This window comes from Ixodes scapularis, unplaced genomic scaffold (genome assembly GCF_016920785.2).
Source record: "Ixodes scapularis isolate PalLabHiFi unplaced genomic scaffold, ASM1692078v2 ptg001080l_1__unscaffolded, whole genome shotgun sequence".
Taxonomy (NCBI): domain Eukaryota; kingdom Metazoa; phylum Arthropoda; class Arachnida; order Ixodida; family Ixodidae; genus Ixodes; species Ixodes scapularis.
Window position 1 is genome coordinate 515,127 of NW_024610096.1, and position 18,553 is coordinate 533,679.

Consider the following 18,553-nt stretch of genomic DNA (forward strand, 5'->3'; position numbering starts at 1 on the left):
CGTGTTAACGTTCAGAAGTTTCACCGTGTTTTTGCTTTGTTCATCTGGGGGTCTAACTGGGAACCCATGAGGAGGGACAATCTTTTTCACCGGGTACGCCACGGGGGGCTTGGGCTGTCCCATTTGTTTGTTAAACAGCTAGTATCGCGTTTCTTTTTTCTGCGAGACCAAGAGCAACCGTTCATCCGCACCTTCATCCAGACAAAACTGTCTCCTCATTTGCCATCCTTTCTTGTTTCCTCTTGCGGCGTCGAGCCAACAAGACTCGTGGGATTTCAAAAGGAGGTTGTTGAATCAGTTCGCTTTTTGTCTGCACGTTTTTCTTTGGAGTACTTGTCTCTAGTGAGCAAGAAAGCGCTCGCGCGCGATTTGGTGGTCAGTTTGTTCCCGACACCAATGTATCGAACACTTTTCTGTAATGGCGGCCACGATGTGTTAAATCGAGTGAAGCGTATGTGCGTACCACATTCAGTGAAAACGTTTTTTTTTAAGCTACACACCAATACGTTGCCGGTCAAGGTGTGGCTAAGGGAAAAGGGTATTGATGTCCCGTGGACGGTCGATTGCCTTTTATGCAAGCAACCTGAAACTATTGAGCATGTTTTCATTTTTTGCATGGATGCGGTCTTTTTCTGGGATGTGCTTCAGCGCACGCTAAAGAAAGAGCTGCGAGTCACCCCATCAGGTATTCGTTTCTTGGACGTGACGAATGACGACTGTGTGCCTTTTGACATGTTTTTTCTTTTGGGCCTTTGTAGTATTTGGCGCTCGCGCATGGCAGTAAGGCATGCCGACCCCAATGTCAAAGAAGTACGCTTCTATTTTTTCTCACTAGTAAAGCAAGTTGAGAGTGTTTTTTCTACGCGCGAGCCTAAGCCCGGGTGGCTAGGTCTTTGTAAATCTCTTTTAGAAATGAGAGCCTTTTAACGTGCCCTGCAGAAGACTTGCAGCGCTTTTTTAAATTGAACTGACATGTGCTGTTCCAGTTGCAATAAAGAAAAAAAAAAAAAAAAAAAAAACTCCTCGTTAGTATAGTGGTCAGTATCCCCGCCTGTCACGCGGGAGACCGGGGTTCGATTCCCCGACGGGGCGCATAATTTTTTTTTTTTTTACCCCCACATTTTTTTTTTCCTTTATTGAAAAGTCCAGGTTGCGGTAGAGTTCCCATCCAGCTATTCCCGTCTCTCCTCGTTAGTATAGGATTCCACTTCCGGCCGCCGAAGCGTACGGACGTGCGATGTCTAGCTCCGAAGGAGCGGTGTCAGCGGCCCACGCCGGCCGCGGTATCAGGGCTAACGATAACGGAGATTATCAAGTCATTCTGCCTGCTCTGCCTACAGGACCTGTTGTTTTAAACACCGTTTTTTTTCACGCTGACATGAAGGGGCGGCCGTACCGCGTCGACGACTTCCGCGACGCGTTGGCTCCCCTCGGTTTGCTCCCCGAGGTCGCCGCCCTCGGGGCTTACCGCATGAACCATGTCTGGGCGGCGACGTTCAAGACCACCGAGGGCAAAACGAAGATGCTCGCCACGCCGGAGCTGACCGTCAAGGGCCGCCGATGCCTCGTCGTCGACCCGTGCCACCAGGACGTTCGAGTGAAGCTCCATTGGCTCCTTTTCAACGTCACCGACGACGACGTGAGAGCGGCCCTGGCGCCGTACGGTAAGGTCCTCGAGGTGGCCAGGGAAAAGTGGCGTGTCGACGGTTGCCAGACCGTGGGCACCATGACACGCACGGCGGTGCTCAGGCTCAAGGCGGGCGTCACGCTCGACGACATCCCGCACCAGCTGCTGGTGAGCGGTGAGTTGGCCCTCATCGTCGTGCCTGGCAGGGCCCCGCTCTGCCTCCGTTGCCAGCGGACGGGGCACATCCGCAAGGAGTGCCGCGTCCCGAGGTGTAACGTCTGTCGTCGCTTCGGCCACGAGGGCTCCCAGTGCGTCCGGTCTTACGCGGCGGTTGCTGCGCCTGTTGGTGGCTTGGAAAAATCTGAGCTCCTAATGGACGAGGCCGAAGCCGAGGAGACCAGTGCGGGTTCAACTGGCAAGGAGAGTCCTGTGGCGGGCGGGCCCCCTGAACCTGCAGGCGGTGCGGCCCCGAACACCAGCGGCACAACACCATTTGCGGTCGAGGCAGGGCAAGCGGGGCAGCGGGATAGACCTGCGGTGGAGACGTCTGCACCGCACAATGAGGCAGAAGTCGCCCCCAACGTCGCCCCCAACGTCGCCAACGAGGATCCAGCCGCCGATGTCACCATGGCCGACCCGGATGCCTCTGCGGGCGGTGCGGCCGCGAAAAGGACACGGGAGGATGACGCCTCGGACCCTACGGCGGTGAAGCAAGAGGAGCCGCCCCCTAAAGCGACACCCATGTGGAGGCGTCGCGCAGTCAAGCCCAACATCCCTGCGGATGGCACAAGGGGGGCTAAGCCTCCCCCGTGAGCGTGTGCACCGGAGGTCGAACGGAGCGTCGGAGTCTGCGACAGACCATCGTAGAGACGTGTCAGACAGCCTTTTCCAGCCGAGGTAAGCTCCGTGCGGTCCGTGGCTCCTCCTCCTGAATGGCGGTGATATTAGAGGCACCTCTAAGAGCGGCAACGATTAATGTCCGCGGGCTTGCAGCCCGGCGCCGGCAATACCAGCTGAGCCGACTGTTTTCTGAGAACGAGCTGGATATCATCGCTGTTCAGGAGACAAAGGTCGAGAGCCAAGAGCGGACGGACCGCATGGTGCAACCTTTTCGAACTCTTTTTAACGTTTGTGTGGCGCACGCCGATGGAACTTCGGGCGGCTGTTGTTTGTTTATTCGCCGGTCACTAGGTGTGATTGAGACGGCTATGTTTGCGTGTGCGTTCGGCCGCTTTGTTATCTGCGATTTTTCATTTTCTAACGTCGAATGGCGTGTCATTTGTGTTTACGCACCGACTCGCGAGCGCGAGCGCAAAGTTTTTTTCGAAACTATTAACGAGTATATTAACTGTGCGAGGTATGTTATTTTGCTTGGCGATTTTAATTGTGTGTGCGCGCCTGAGGATCGCTCGAATCAGGCCCGCGTCCGCGACCACAGCGCTATTTTATTAAACGATATTGTCGCGGAGAATTTATTAGAGGACGTAGCATCTGTTTCCTCCAAACGCAGCGTACCTTTCACCCATTTTCAAGGCCAAAGCCACGCCCGGCTCGACAGAGCATACATATCCCTGGATTTAGTTCCTTTGTGCTCCGATTACCTGGTTCAGCCTGTGTCCTTCAGTGATCACGCTCTAGTTATGTTTACTCTTGGGAGGAAAGTCAAAGTGCCTCAGTGGAACTGGTCATTATGGAAGTTGAACAGTTGCCTCCTGAAGGATGAAGTTTTTAAATCAAAGGTAGATGCTCTATTCAAGGAATTGTACGAGGATAAACACAGTATGGGGGGTGAGGTGGGAATTTTTTAAAGAGGGAGTTAAAATGGCTGCTATTGAGAGGAGTACTATTCTCAGTAAACAGAGGAAGCAGAAGGAGAAGGAGCTGCGGCGCCAGTTGAACATCCTCCTGATCGAAGAAAGCGCGAAGCCAGGCGAGTTTGTCGATGAAATAAGAAGTATCAAAAATCAACTGGAGGTCATTGACTGCGAAACGTACCGTGGGGCTGTTGTGCGGGCGCGATCTGAAAGGTTGTGGTTAAGTGAAAAGCCGACGAAGCGGGCGCTCAGTGATGAAAAACGGCAGGCGCAGCGAAACGAGATTAAAGAAATACGATATAATAACACGATAACTCGCGATAAAGATATAATCGAGAAAGCATTTGTTGAGCATTTCCGGGGTCTCTTTGCGTGTAGTGCTATTGCTGACGACAGCTTTAATGATAAATTTTTGCCCTTAATGCCGAAATTACAAGATGACGTTCGCGAAAAATTAGAAGCGCAGATTACAGTTTGTGAGATTGAGACGGCCATTGATGAACTAACTTCTGGCAAAACGCCCGGCCCGGACGGCCTCGGTGCGGAATTTTATAAATTGTTTAAAAGGGAGGCAGCCGACGCCTTGTATCAGGTGATAACCGAGGCGTATTGTAAGCGTGTTTTGCCACCCTCCTTTTTGAGGACACACACTGTCCTCATCCCAAAGGTCGACGACCCCGCAAGGCTTTTGTCAGTCGACTCCTACAGGCCAATAAGTCTAACAAATGTTGACTATAAAATTTTTATGAAAATCCTCGCCAGGCGTTTACAGAATGTCATAACTAGTCTTGTGGGACCGCATCAGACATGCGGTATTAAAGGGCGCACTATTTTTACGAATATTCATGTAGCAAGAAGTATTCTGGAATGTTGCGATGATCTCGGTTGCCGTGTGGCCATGTTGCAGTTAGACCTGGAGAAGGCGTTCGACCGGGTGTCGCACAAGATTCTTTTTCGTATTTTGGAACACGCGAACGTCGGGTCCTCAATATTAGATGGTTTAAAAATGGCGTACGCGAATTGTACAACGTCTATTATTGTAAATAAGAAAGCTAGTGAAAGTGTACCTGTCCTTTCGTCTGTAAGGCAAGGCTGTCCACTGTCCCCCTTGCTATTTGCAATATACTTAGAACCTTTTTGTTTAAAACTGATTCACAATGTAAACATACGTGGCTTCAGGCTGGAGTCTTGCGAGGTAAAAGTTCTGTCCTACGCGGACGACGTTGCGGTCTTCTGCGTCGATCAGGACAGCGTGCGTGAGGCGGTCCGTGTTGCTTCTTCGTTTTGCAACAATACGGGGAGTGTTATAAACTGGGGGAAATGCGCCGGTTTCTGGCACGGAAACTGGGACTCCAAGCCGGAGGTTTTTTTAAACGTTCAGTGGGTAGCCATGCCCGCAAAGTATCTTGGTGTGCCACTCGAGCACTACCGGGACTGCACGCTACTGTGGAGTGAAGAAACGGAAAGAGTGAAGGCCAAAGTGGAGGGTTGGAAGGGTAGAGACTTGTCTATGTTTGCGCGCGCTACAGTTTGTAATTTATTTTTGATCGCTAAAATTTGGTATATGTTGCAAGTGCTGTCAATGTCGCGCCTTAACGTGCAGAGGCTGCACAGAGTATTCGCCGTTTTTATTTGGAGTTCGTGCTGGGAGCGTTCGGCTCGCACGAATTTGTTCCGGTCTGTTCGCAATGGAGGTCTGGGATTGTCGCACCTGTTTATGCGGCCAATAGTGTCTCGTTTTGTGTTTTTCCGTGACCAGCAACACTCCTTTTTGCGAGCAGTCATGCAGGTGCGACTGCGAAATGCACTACCTGAGTACGTAGTGTCAACCAGTGACGGTTACCGCGCTAGTATTCAAGGTTTTCTCCGTGAAGTGGTACTTTCTGTTCGTTTTCTAGCGGTACGCTTTTCTATGGAGTATTTGAGTTCCGTGCCTCGAAAACGACTCTACAAAGATCTAGCAGACGTTTTGCTGCCCATCCCTCTCTACAGGTCATTGTACGGGTGGGGCCCAGGGCAGGATGTGCTTAAAAGGGTAAAGAGTATGCCGGTCAAACCATCGACGAAAACTTTTTTCTTTAAACTACACTGTGGCACGCTCCCAGTCAAACCGTGGCTCAAAGCGAAAGGTATTTTTGTGCCGTGGTCTGTAAATTGTTTTCTTTGTAAGGTTCCCGAATCTATAGAGCACGTGTTCATCGACTGCTGGGACGCTGTGTTCCTGTGGGATGTTCTTCAGCGCACGTTGAAGAAAGACATGCCTCTAACTGCGTATGGGATTCGTTTCTTGCCGCTAGAGAACGAAGGTGGCATCCCGTACGACATGTTTATGCTCCTCGGCCTCCACAGCCTGTGGAGGACTAGGACGGGTGTGCATAACGCAGATGTAAATGTGCGCCCTGCGAGAGATTATTTCATTGAAAACGTTTCCTATATTCGCGAGGTATTCCGCGCGCTGCCTGAACCGCCTGAATGGTTGCGAATACTTGATGATTTGGTCTCGTTGAAGCGCTTTTAAATGTACTCGCGGCAGCTGCGCTTGGCTGACGCGTTTTAACTTTGTGTGCATATGTATGTGGTTGCGTCCCTTGTGTTGGCTTATGTCAAAGCAGGCAATAAAGAAAAAAAAAAAAAAAAAAAATCTCCTCGTTAGTATAGTGGTCAGTATCCCCGCCTGTCACGCGGGAGACCGGGGTTCGATTCCCCGACGGGGAGCATAATTTTTTTTTTTTTTTACCCCCACATTTTTTTTTTCCTTTATTGAAAAGTCCAGGTTGCGGTAGAGTTCCCGTCCCGCTATTCCCGTCTCTCCTCGTTAGTATAGTGGTCAGTATCCCCGCCTGTCACGCGGGAGACCGGGGTTCGATTCCCCGACGGGGAGCATAATTTTTTTTTTTTTTTACCCCCACATTTTTTTTTTTCCTTTATTGAAAAGTCCAGGTTGCGGTAGAGTTCCCGTCCCGCTATTCCCGTCTCTCCTCGTTAGTATAGTGGTCAGTATCCCCGCCTGTCACGCGGGAGACCGGGGTTCGATTCCCCGACGGGGAACATAATTTTTTTTTTACCCCCACATTTTTTTTTTTTCCTTTATTGAAAAGTCCAGGTTGCGGTAGAGTTCCCGTCCCGCTATTCCCGTCTCTCCTCGTTAGTATAGTGGTCAGTATCCCCGCCTGTCACGCGGGAGACCGGGGTTCGATTCCCCGACGGGGAGCATAATTTTTTTTTTACCCCCACATTTTTTTTTTTCCTTTATTGAAAAGTCCAGGTTGCGGTAGAGTTCCCGTCCCGCTATTCCCGTCTCTCCTCGTTAGTATAGTGGTCAGTATCCCCGCCTGTCACGCGGGAGACCGGGGTTCGATTCCCCGACGGGGAGCATAATTTTTTTTTTTTTACCCCCACATTTTTTTTTTCCTTTATTGAAAAGTCCAGGTTGCGGTAGAGTTCCCGTCCCGCTATTCCCGTCTCTCCTCGTTAGTATACATTCTGCTTCTGGCACTCGCCGAGAACGGTCGCAGGATGGCTGGCTCCAACGGAGCTGCGACAACGGCCCCAGTTGGCCGCGGTACTTTTGCTGCGTCATCGTCTGCCGAGGACTACAAGGTGGTGTTGCCTCCCATCCCAATGGGTGCAACAATTTTAAATTCAGTACTTTTGCACTGCGATCTGAGAGGCCGCCCCTATCGTATCGAAGATTTCCGGCAAGAACTGAAGCGGTGCGCCGTCCTGTCCGAGATTGTGGCGCTCGGTGCTTTCCAGATGAACCACGTCTGGTTAGCCACGCTGCGAACGCCGGAAGCCAAGAAGCGGCTCATCGACTGCAAAGAGTTGAAGGTGAAGGACCTGAGGTGTGTCGTCATCGACCCCAGCAGCACGGAAGTCCGTCTACGCCTCCATTGGGTCCCGTATCATGTGACGGACGACGCGGTGAGCAAGCTTTTGGAGCCCTACGGCAAGGTTATAGAAGTCGCACGTGAGAAGTGGCGCGTCGAGGGATTCGAGGGCATCGAGTCGACTACCCGGGTGGCACGCATGACGCTGAAGAGCGGCGTCACGCCCGACGGAATGCCTCATCAGCTGCGGCTTCAGGGGGCGAACGTCCTTATCGTAATCCCGGGGGGGGCGCCGGTCTGCCTGCGCTGTAAGCGTGCCGGGCACATCAGGCGCGACTGCCGCGTGCCTAAGTGCTCGGTGTGCTCACGTTTCGGCCACGAGAAGGAGGAGTGCGTAAAGACCTACGCCCGAGTAACTGGTGGAGCGGCGGCGGAAGACCTTTCGCCCCTGACCATGGATATCGACGAGGCTGAGCGTTCCGCTCAGGGACAACAAGACGAAGCTCCACCGTCTGGTGAGCCCTGCAGTCATTCTGTTGGAGCGGACGGCTCGACTGAAGTCTCGCCGGTAAAGGACAAGAAGAAGAAGGAGGTGGCTGGTGGCTTTCCTGAACCAGGCAGCGCGGCACCCCCTCCCACGGCGACGCCAATGGAGAAGACTGTAGCCCCGCGCGAGGCCTCCCCCCCGACTTTCGAGAAGGCGCCTTCCGAAGGTCACGACACTATGGACGAAACCACCGAGTCCATCAAGCGTGGTCTCGACGAGAACCCTCCACCGACGCCGGGCATGACACCCAGGCCCAACCCTTGGATGGAGAGGACAAAGAAGGGGCGTTTCCAGCCCACGCCCACCTTAACCCCAGATGACCGGAGGCGACTCAACAGCAAGTAAGGCGGCTAACGCCTGGTTACAAAGACTGACGTCCGAAAGCCAAGGCAAGTGCTACAGCAAAACACATGATTTGTACGTTCCAACCAGCAATAACGGTCGCATCGCTAAATGTTCGAGGTTTGAGCGCCAGGAAAAAACAATACCAATTGCAGCGTTTGCTGCTTCAAGAGAAACCCGATTTCTTAGCGGTGCAAGAGACTAAAATGGCTGAGGAGGAACAGGTTGCTAGTGCGCTTAGGCCTTTTCTGCAGTCGTACGAAGTTTGTGTCACCCACGCGGTTGGTTTTTCTGCCGGATGTTTTCTTTTTCTTAAAAAGTCCCTGCCCTTGTCGGAGTTAGCTGTAACCACCGACACGGAAGGGCGGTTCATCATGTGCGATTTTTCTTTGGCGTCTTTTCAGTGGCGAATTGTTTGTGTGTATGCGCCTAGTACGGTTAAAGACCGTGTTTCCTTTTTTATTGGCTTACGCCGTTTTCTAGATTGTGATAAAACGATTGTGTTGTTGGGCGATTTTAACTGCGTTGTAAGGGCAGCAGACAGAACGCCCCTGAGGCGGAGCTGCGACAAGAGTGCGCACGTTTTAAGCGAACTGGTTGAAGACTTTGACTTGGTTGACGCCGGAACGGTGACGAACGAAACGAGCGAGATTCGTTTCACCCATTTCCAAGCGTCGTCTCATGCGCGCCTAGATAGAGTATACGTATCGGCCTCCGCGGCAGCAGTGTTAAGAAAGTATCGCGTCACACCTGTGTTTTTTTCGGATCATTGCATGATTTCGACAACGATCGGCGAAAAAGCGCCGCCGAAGGCCAAGTTTAACTGGAAGCTGTGGAAGCTTAACACAAAACTGCTTGATGATGAAAGTTTTCTTGCAGCGGTAAATAACGTCTTCAAAACGTTTTTTAAAACCGCAAGGGGCGATATATTCGAGACGTGGGAGCTCATCAAACAGGAAGTGAAGATGCTCGCTATCGAAAGGTCGTCGATTTTAGCGTACGAGGCGCGTTGCGACGAACGTGGTTTAATCGAAGATTTGCAAGCTCTGTCAAGAGCTGAGTGTGAGCGACCCGGCACAGCTCTTAAAGATTTGGAAACGGTTAAGCAACGCCTGGCGCATTTTCATCAAGAGCGTTACCGCGGAGCCATTGTTCGGGCTCGATCAGAGAAGTACTTGATGGGAGAACAGCCTACTAAACGGTCTTTGGCGGATGAGAAAAGGTTCGCGCTTCGCAACGAAATTGGCGAAATCGAGTACAACGGAGTGATTAACACGAGCCCAAGTAGTATTGAGCAGGCTTTTGTCGCACACTATAGGCAAGTTTTTGAAACCCAAGTGAAAGGAAGGCAGGACCCTATGTGTGGAAAACTTCTAGAGTCCCTGCCGCAACTAACGGAAGAGGAGAAGGAAAACCTCACAGAGCCGATCACTCTTCAAGAGGTCGAGAGAGCAATAGACGATTTGCCGAGATCGAAAACGCCAGGACCGGACGGGCTATGCGCCGAATTTTATAAGAAATACAAGAGCGTAATCGCTCCGCTTTTTTTAGAAGTGATTTGTAAGGCATACGATAGGAAAGTGCTGCCGCCGTCTTTTTCACGTACATACACTGTGTTAATTCCCAAAAGCGATGACGTTGCGAAACTACGTCAAGTCACTGGTTTCCGCCCGATAACTCTGTGTAATGTAGATTACAAGATTTTTGCTAAAATCCTAGCGAGGAGGTTCCAGAGTGTTGCCTGCCAGCTCATTGGAGATCATCAGACCTGTGGAATACAGGGTCGATCTATTTTGACGAATGTGCACGTTGCCCGAACTGTTTTGGAGGCATGTGACGATGGCATGGGCCAAGTTGCCATGCTTCAACTGGACCTAGATAAGGCTTTCGATCGTGTTAAGCACGATGTCCTTTTTGATGTTTTAAAGCACGTGAATGTGGGCGAGCGTATTTTGGACGGGGTTAAAATGGCGTACCAAGAGTGTACCACTAGGCTCATTGTGAACAGGGAATTGACTGAACCGATACGTGTGCGAACATCCGTAAGACAAGGATGTCCCTTGTCGCCGTTATTGTTTAACCTCTATTTGGAACTTTTTTTGTTTAAGTGTTCAGAACAGTAATCAATGTCACGGATTCCGGATGGAAAATGAGGAGATAAAAGTCATGAGCTATGCAGATGATGTCGCGGTTTTTTGTAGCGATAAGCCAAGTATTAGCGCGGCTGTGAAGTTGGCAAGAGACTTCTGTAAGGCTACAGGGGCAGCCATAAATTTGAGCAAGTGCCGTGGGTTTTGGCACGGAGAGTGGGCCACAACCCCTTCGGTGTTTGAAGGGGTGTGTTGGGACCGTGTGCCGTGCACTTACCTCGGTGTGCCACTAAAATGTTACAGGCAAAGCAAATCCTATAGTGGTCGGGAGTCGCCGCCGACCTGGACAGACGCGCTTCCCGTTGGAAGCAGCGTGAGCTGTCCATATTTGCCAGAGCGACAGTATGTAATATTTTTCTCATTGCAAAATTATGGTACGTGATGCAGGCCATTCATTGTGCTCGCTTGAATGTGCAGAAATTTCACCGCGTTTTTGCCACGTTTATTTGGAATTCAAAGTGGGAGCCGATGAGGAGAGACAATCTTTTCCATCGGATTCGTCACGGTGGTCTCGGTCTCGCGCATTTGTTTTGCAAACAGATTGTGTCCCGATTCTTTTTTCTACGAGACCAAGAGCATCCTTTCATACGTACATTTATACAAACCAAATTGTCTCCTCATTTGCCATCTTTTCTCGTTTCGTCCCATGGCGGCGAACTTAAGAGATTAGTGGGATATCAAAAGGAGGTGGTAGACGCAGTGTTATTTTTGTCTGCCCGTTTTTCTTTTGAGTATTTGTCTGCTGTTAGCAAGAAAACACTTACACGCGACTTATTGATAAGTTTGTTTACAAACCCGTTGTATAGAACTGTAGTCTGTAGCGGGGGCCAAGATGTGCTCAAGCGAGTGAAGAATATGTGCGTTCCCCCTTCCGTTAAAACGTTCTTTTTTAAACTGCATTCCAATACACTGCCCGTTAAGGTGTGGCTTCAAGGAAAGGGTATTGATGTTCCGTGGTCGGTAGACTGTATTTTATGTAAGAAACCTGAGACTATCGAGCACGTTTTCATTTTTTGCTGGGATGCGGTATTTTTTTGGGACGTGCTCCAGCGCACGTTGAAGAAACAACTGTGCATTAGCCAATCAGTTATACGTTTCTTGAATGTGAGTAACGATGATGGCATACCTTTTGATATGATTATGTTGTTGGGTTTGTGCAGTATTTGGAGGTCGCGCATGGCGGTCCGTCATGCCGACCCTAGTGTGAAAGAAGTGCATCATTATTTTTTCAGCCTTGTTAAGCAAGTGGAAAGTGTTTTTTCAAACCGTAAAACGAAACCCGAGTGGCTAGAAATTTGTAAACCGCTCCTCGAAATGCGAGGATTTTAATGTACCCTGCAATAAGTCTTGCAGAGTATTTTTTTTTAAAGTGACATTGCCGTTTTTGCATTCCTCCTGCAATAAAGAAATAAAAAAAAAAAAATCCTCGTTAGTATAGTGGTCAGTATCCCCGCCTGTCACGCGGGAGACCGGGGTTCGATTCCCCGACGGGGAGCATAATTTTTTTTTTTTTTACCCCCACATTTTTTTTTTACTTTATTGAAAAGTCCAGGTTGCGGTAGAGTTCCCATCCAGCTATTGCCGTCTCTCCTCGTTAGTATCAATGTCACGGATTCCGGATGGAAAATGAGGAGATAAAAGTCATGAGCTATGCAGATGATGTCGCGGTTTTTTGTAGCGATAAGCCAAGTATTAGCGCGGCTGTGAAGTTGGCAAGAGACTTCTGTAAGGCTACAGGGGCAGCCATAAATTTGAGCAAGTGCCGTGGGTTTTGGCACGGAGAGTGGGCCACAACCCCTTCGGTGTTTGAAGGGGTGTGTTGGGACCGTGTGCCGTGCACTTACCTCGGTGTGCCACTAAAATGTTACAGGCAAAGCAAATCCTATTGGTCGGGAGTCGCCGCCGACCTGGACAGACGCGCTTCCCGTTGGAAGCAGCGTGAGCTGTCCATATTTGCCAGAGCGACAGTATGTAATATTTTTCTCATTGCAAAATTATGGTACGTGATGCAGGCCATTCATTGTGCTCGCTTGAATGTGCAGAAATTTCACCGTGTTTTTGCCACGTTTATTTGGAATTCAAAGTGGGAGCCGATGAGGAGAGACAATCTTTTCCATCGGATTCGTCACGGTGGTCTCGGTCTCTCGCATTTGTTTTGCAAACAGATTGTGTCCCGATTCTTTTTTCTACGAGACCAAGAGCATCCTTTCATACGTACATTTATACAAACCAAATTGTCTCCTCATTTGCCATCTTTTCTCGTTTCGTCTCATGGCGGCGAACTTAAGAGATTAGTGGGATATCAAAAGGAGGTGGTAGACGCAGTGTTATTTTTGTCTGCTCGTTTTTCTTTTGAGTATTTGTCTGCTGTTAGCAAGAAAACACTTACACGCGATTTATTGATAAGTTTGTTTCCAACCCCGTTGTATAGAACTGTAGTCTGTAGCGGGGGCCAAGATGTGCTCAAGCGAGTGAAGAATATGTGCGTTCCCCCTTCCGTTAAAACGTTCTTTTTTAAACTGCATTCCAATACACTGCCCGTTAAGGTGTGGCTTGAAGGAAAGGGTATTGATGTTCCGTGGTCGGTAGACTGTATTTTATGTAAGAAACCTGAGACCATCGAGCACGTTTTCATTTTTTGCTGGGATGCGGTTTTTTTTTTGGGATGTGCTGCAGCGCACGTTGAAGAAACAACTGTGCATTAGCCCATCAGTTATACGTTTCTTGAATGTGAGTAACGATGATGGCATACCTTTTGATATGATTATGTTGTTGGGTTTGTGCAGTATTTGGAGGTCGCGCATGGCGGTCCGTCATGCCGACCCCAGTGTGAAAGAAGTGCATCATTATTTTTTCAGCCTTGTTAAGCAAGTGGAAAGTGTTTTTTCAAACCGTAAAACAAAACCCGAGTGGCTAGACATTTGTAAACCGCTCCTCGAAATGCGAGGATTTTAATGTACCCTGCAATAAGTCTTGCAGAGCATTTTTTTTTAAAGTGACATGACCGTTTTTGCATTCCTCCTGCAATAAAGAAATAAAATAAGATTCCACTTCCGGACGCGATAGCGAGCGGACGTGATATGAATCGCTCTCCGTCATCGGGGGCGGCCGAGCCCGGCCGCGGTGATAATGGTGTTACCCTTTTGCCGAAGGACTATAGGCTTCAACTGCCTCCGCTGCCGACCGGGGAGACGGCGAAACTCAGCGTTGTACTTCACGCTGACCTTGAAGGACGCCCCTACCGGATTGAGGACTTTAGGCAGCCGTTACACCAGGTAGGCATTCTTTCGGACGTGGCAGGCCTGGGAGCCTACCAGATGAGTCACGTCTGGCTGCTCAAGTTGCGCACGCCGGAGGCGAAGGCGAAACTGCTGGAGGCCGGAAGTCTGCAGGTAAAGGGCAAGCTGTGCCACGTCGTCGACCCCAGCCGAAGGGAGCTGCGTATAAAGCTCCACTGGGTGACCTTTGACGTCCCGGTGGACTCGGTGCGACGGGCCTTCGAGCCGTACGGGTCTGTCAAGGATATCACTCGAGAGACCTGGAAGGTTGAAGGCTTCGTGGACGTCGAGTCTACAACGCTGGCCGTGCGGATGACGTTGAACGAAGGCATACCGTTGGAGAGCCTCCCACACCAGCTTCGGATTGGCGGAGGCACGGTCCTGGTCGTCGTCCCCGGACGCGCACCGATATGCCTGCGCTGCCGGCGCACTGGCCATATACGTCGAGACTGCAGAGCACCTCGGTGCTCGCAGTGCCGGGCCTTCGGGCATGAAACCAGGGACTGCGTCAAGACGTACGCCCGTGTCACCGGCAGCAACACCGACACGGTAGCATCCGAGCTTGTGATGGACGAGGACGAGGCTGAGATGGCAGCCGCACCGTCGACTTCACTGGCCCAGCAACCAAGCAACGAGGCGGCAGCGGCCAGCTCAATACCAGGACCTGTGGCACCGGAGCTTCCGCACGGGGCACCGAGAGAAAAGGTGGACACCGAGGCGAGCCAAGACGTTGTGCCCGATCAAGCCACAGAGACTTCTAGCACCTCGGCGGGACCCGCGCAACGAGAAGACGCCGTAGTTTCTAAGGACGACGATCAGAACAACGATATGGACGTAGTGACGGGGAGCGCGAAACGGCCGCTGGAGGACCCACCTTCAGGCCGGGGGGAGGCTCAGCTGAGGCGCCTAGAACGCGAGTGGTGTGGCAAGGTAGGACGTTTCAAGACCCAGTCTGTGCCTTTAACGCGTAACAAGGAACAGAAGCAGTAAGTCTTTTCGGCACGCCACTGACTGACCTTGTAAGTTCTATGCTCTCCACCGGGCTTCCACCTAAAGCTTATGCTTGAAAGACCCCTATGTGTGGGCACTATAAATGTGCGGGCCCTATGTTCTAGACGCAGGCAATGTCAGCTGAGCCGCCTGTTTGCCGATAAAAACCTCGACATTGTCGCAGTACAAGAATCAAAGATAGAAAGTGAAGACCGGACGGAAAGCATGGTGCGGATTTTCGGGTCTCAGTACAATGTGTGCGTTAGCCACGCAGTTGGGATGTCCGGAGGATGTTTGGTGTTCCTTAAAAAGTGTATTGGAAAGGTTGAACAAGTTATCAGTTGTGAGTCGGGGAGGATGGTACTTTGTGATTTTTCTTATTGTAGTTTCACCTTTCGCGTTGTGTGTATTTATGCTCCTAACCGGGTTGAGGAAAGACGGGTTTTTTTTTGAAAATATTACGAAGTATATTCAAACAGATCGCCTAGTCATTTTGTTGGGGGATTTTAACTGCGTTTGCGCCCCAGAGGATAGATCGAATGGAGCACGATATCGAGACGTCAGTTCTGAATACTTGTGCGATATGATACAGCGGTGTGAACTGGAAGACGTTGCTCACTTTTCATCAAGTGCAAGGAGCCTACAGTTTACACACTTCCAAGGAGCGAGCCACACGCGTTTAGACAGGGCCTACGTTTCCCCCGAACTTATCGCGATAAGCAAAAATTACGCAGTGGATCACGTATCTTTTAGCGATCACTGCCTCGTTTCTTTTATGTTGTCCTCTTCCCCGGACGCTAACAAGAAATTCAGTTGGGAATTGTGGAAATTTAATACTAAGTTATTAGAGGACGATATCTTCGTAGGGAATGTTCGGGAAAATCTCTGCTCTTTGACTCGCGCAGAGGATGGTATCGGCGCAAAATGGGAATGTTTTAAACAAGAGATAAAAATGAGTGCCATCGAAAGATCTAGTTTTTTAAAACACGAGGAAACGGAATACATAAGACAGCTAAGCTGCCTGCTACAAGAGTTAACGCGCCAAGAATGTCGTTCACCAGGTCTTTTTTCAGAAGACATAATCAAGTTGAAAAAACAACTCGAGGCTCTTGATACCGAACGCTATAAGGGAGCCATGGTGCGATCGCGTTTGAAACGGTTATCGCTTGGCGAGATACCAACAAAACGAGCTTTGGGAATAGAAAAGAAGTACGCGCGAGGAAATGAAATAAGCGAAATCTTGTATCAAGGAGTTCTGTCTAGTGATAGAACAACCGTGGAACGCGCGTTTGTCGAATATTATCAGGAGCTTTTCAGTTATCGCACGCCGAAGTTGACGGAGTTTGAAAGGCTTTATCTGCCGTTAATGACGAGGCTAGAAGAAGACCTTAAAGAAAGACTAGAACAGCCAATAGTTTTGGGCGAAGTTGAAAAAGCGATAGACCATTTGCAGCCCGGAAAATCGCCTGGACCGGATGGTCTGGGAGCGGAATTTTATAAATCCTTCAAAGACCAAATTGCACCTTTATTGCTTCGTGTGTTTAGTGAAGCGTACCGTCTTAAAGCTTTGCATCCGTCCTTTCTATGTACCCATACGATTTTAATTCCCAAGTGTGAAGATCACGTGAAACTCCGCCAAGTAGGGTCCTATCGTCCTATAACACTGACCAACGTTGATTACAAAATTTTAATGAAGGTGCTGGCGGAACGGCTACAAAGCGTTATAAGTATTATAGTCGGTCCGCATCAAACATGTGGTATCAAGGGGAGAAGTATCGTCACGAATGTACATGTTGCGCGTTCCATCTTAGAATGTTGTGATGCGATGGACCGAAGGGTCGCAGTGGTACAGATAGACCTCGAAAAAGCTTTTGATCGGGTGTCCCACGATATTATTTTTTCTATTTTGAAGCATGTGAATTTAGGATCAGTTTTGTGTGATGGCGTGCGCATGGCATACCGTAACTGTGCCACCAGTTTAGTTATCAACAAGAGTGTTAGCGAACGGATTCGCCTTTTTTCATCCGTGCGGCAAGGTTGCCCACTTTCGCCGCTGCTTTTTTGTATCTTCTTGGAGCCTTTTTGTTTAAGTGTTATACGCGATAGTTATGTGAAAGGATTTTGTTTGCAAGCTAGCGAAGTTCGTCTGCTGTCATACGCGGATGACGTAGCTATTTTTTGTACCGACAAGGAAAGTGTGAAAAGAGCCATTGATCTAACTAGGGTGTTTTGTGAACACACGTGTAGTTCAGTGAACTGGCACAAGTGTACCGGTTTTTGGCACGGCGACTGGCCGTCAACGCCAATGGTGTTTGAACGCATTGTCTGGTCTGCCACGCCCGTGCGTTATCTTGGCGTGCCTTTGGAACACTACCGAAACAATGACGAGTACTGGCGCGAAGAAACAGAAGCCATGCGCTCAAAGGCGACCAAGTGGGGGGGAAACTGTTTGTCTATGTTTGCGCGGGCCACAGTATGCAATGTTTTTTTTATGGCTAAGCTGTGGTACGTGCTACAGGTGCTGCACTGTTCACGGAATAACATTCAACGTATGCACCGAGTGTTTGCGGTTTTTATATGGAATTCGGTTTGGGAGCGAACTAGTCGAACGAACATTTTCCGCCGAGTCAAAACGGGGGGCCTTGGTCTTTCTCATTTATTCATCAGGCAGCTCGTGAACAGGTTTATTTTCCTTCGGGACCAAAGGGACCCATTTTTACGCACCGTGATTCAAGTGAGGTTACGAGACGTGATGCCTGAGTTTATTGTGGCGTCAAGTGGCTACAGCGGCCTGATTCGAGGGTATTTAAAGGAAGTCATCGACGCATATAGGTTTTTAAGAGCGCGGTTTTCGCAAGAATATTTGTCAGGAGTGCCCCGTAAACGGTTGTCGAGAGATCTGACCGACTCGCTGTTTCCCGTCCCCTTGTACCGATCCTTGTACAGTGCCGCACCAGGACAAGACGTTTTAAAAAGAGTCAAGAGAATGATTGTCCCCGCATGTGCAAAAACGTTTTTCTTTAAACTGCACAGTGAAACGCTCCCTGTCAAAACCTGGTTAGTGTCCAAGGGCATACCAGTAGCATGGTCTGAAAACTGCTTGCTGTGTAAAAAACCCGAGACCTTAGAACATGTATTCCTAGATTGCTGGGATGCGGTGTTTTTTTGGGACATCCTTCAAAGAACTTTAAAAAAAGATCTCCCGTTAACGCCGTATGGCATACGATATTTGTTTGTGGAAGGTGGAGACACTGTTCCCTATGACATGTTTATGCTCATTGCACTGCATAGCCTGTGGCAATGTCGTATGGCGGTACGGCACGCGGACGTTAATGTGCGTCCTGTTCATAGGTATTTCGTTGAAAGCATGTGTTACCTGAAAGAAATTTATAAGGTGGAGCAGCCACTTCCTGACTGGCTGCCACTGGTTGAAAAGCTTGCGACCCTCAAAGATCTCTGACGATTTGTACTCTGTGTTACTTTCCTTATCAGCCAAATTGGCTCATGTTTTAACCTTTTATTGAAGAAGTAAACCTGTAAAACAAAAACAGGCAATAAGGAAAAAAAAAAAAGAAAAGAAATAAAATAAAAAAAAAAAAATCCTCGTTAGTATAGTGGTCAGTATCCCCGCCTGTCACGCGGGAGACCGGGGTTCGATTCCCCGACGGGGAGCATAATTTTTTTTTTTTTTTACCCCCACATTTTTTTTTTCCTTTATTGAAAAGTCCAGGTTGCGGTAGAGTTCCCATCCAGCTATTCCCGTATCTCCTCGTTAGTATAGGATTCCACTTCCGGCAGCCGAAGCGATCGGACGCGGAATGTCTAGCTCCGACGGAGCGGTTTCGGCGGTCCAGCCGGGCCGCGGTATCAGGGACTTTGATGATAAGGAATACGCTGTCATCCTGCCTTCGCTGCCCACCGGATCACTCGTGGTAAATACGGTTTTTTTACATGCTGATATCAAGGGACGTCCGT

At 49.6% G+C, this 18,553-nt stretch overlaps 1 protein-coding gene and 7 non-coding genes across 8 annotated transcripts; all 8 read left to right on the forward strand.

Moving 5' to 3' along the window:
* The first annotated feature begins 6,084 nt into the window (after positions 1-6,084).
* Trnad-guc lies at positions 6,085-6,156 on the forward strand. Its single transcript has one exon. It is a non-coding gene; the product is annotated as a tRNA-Asp (tRNA).
* Positions 6,157-6,250: 94 nt separating this feature from the next.
* On the forward strand, positions 6,251-6,322 carry Trnad-guc. Its single transcript has one exon. It is a non-coding gene; the product is annotated as a tRNA-Asp (tRNA).
* A 95-nt stretch (positions 6,323-6,417) lies between these two features.
* Trnad-guc lies at positions 6,418-6,489 on the forward strand. Its single transcript has one exon. It is a non-coding gene; the product is annotated as a tRNA-Asp (tRNA).
* A 91-nt stretch (positions 6,490-6,580) lies between these two features.
* Positions 6,581-6,652, forward strand: Trnad-guc. The gene has a single exon. It is a non-coding gene; the product is annotated as a tRNA-Asp (tRNA).
* Positions 6,653-6,742: 90 nt separating this feature from the next.
* Positions 6,743-6,814, forward strand: Trnad-guc. Its single transcript has one exon. It is a non-coding gene; the product is annotated as a tRNA-Asp (tRNA).
* A 212-nt stretch (positions 6,815-7,026) lies between these two features.
* Positions 7,027-14,578, forward strand: LOC121834298 (the record flags this gene model as incomplete). The annotated part of the gene is made up of 2 exons (XM_042288076.1): positions 7,027-8,159; positions 13,873-14,578. Coding segments are annotated over 2 exons (1,839 nt in total), but the record flags the coding sequence as incomplete, so codon positions are not given.
* Trnad-guc lies at positions 11,734-11,805 on the forward strand. Its single transcript has one exon. It is a non-coding gene; the product is annotated as a tRNA-Asp (tRNA).
* Positions 14,579-18,178: 3,600 nt separating the features above from the next.
* On the forward strand, positions 18,179-18,250 carry Trnad-guc. The gene has a single exon. It is a non-coding gene; the product is annotated as a tRNA-Asp (tRNA).
* Positions 18,251-18,553: the final 303 nt, after the last annotated feature.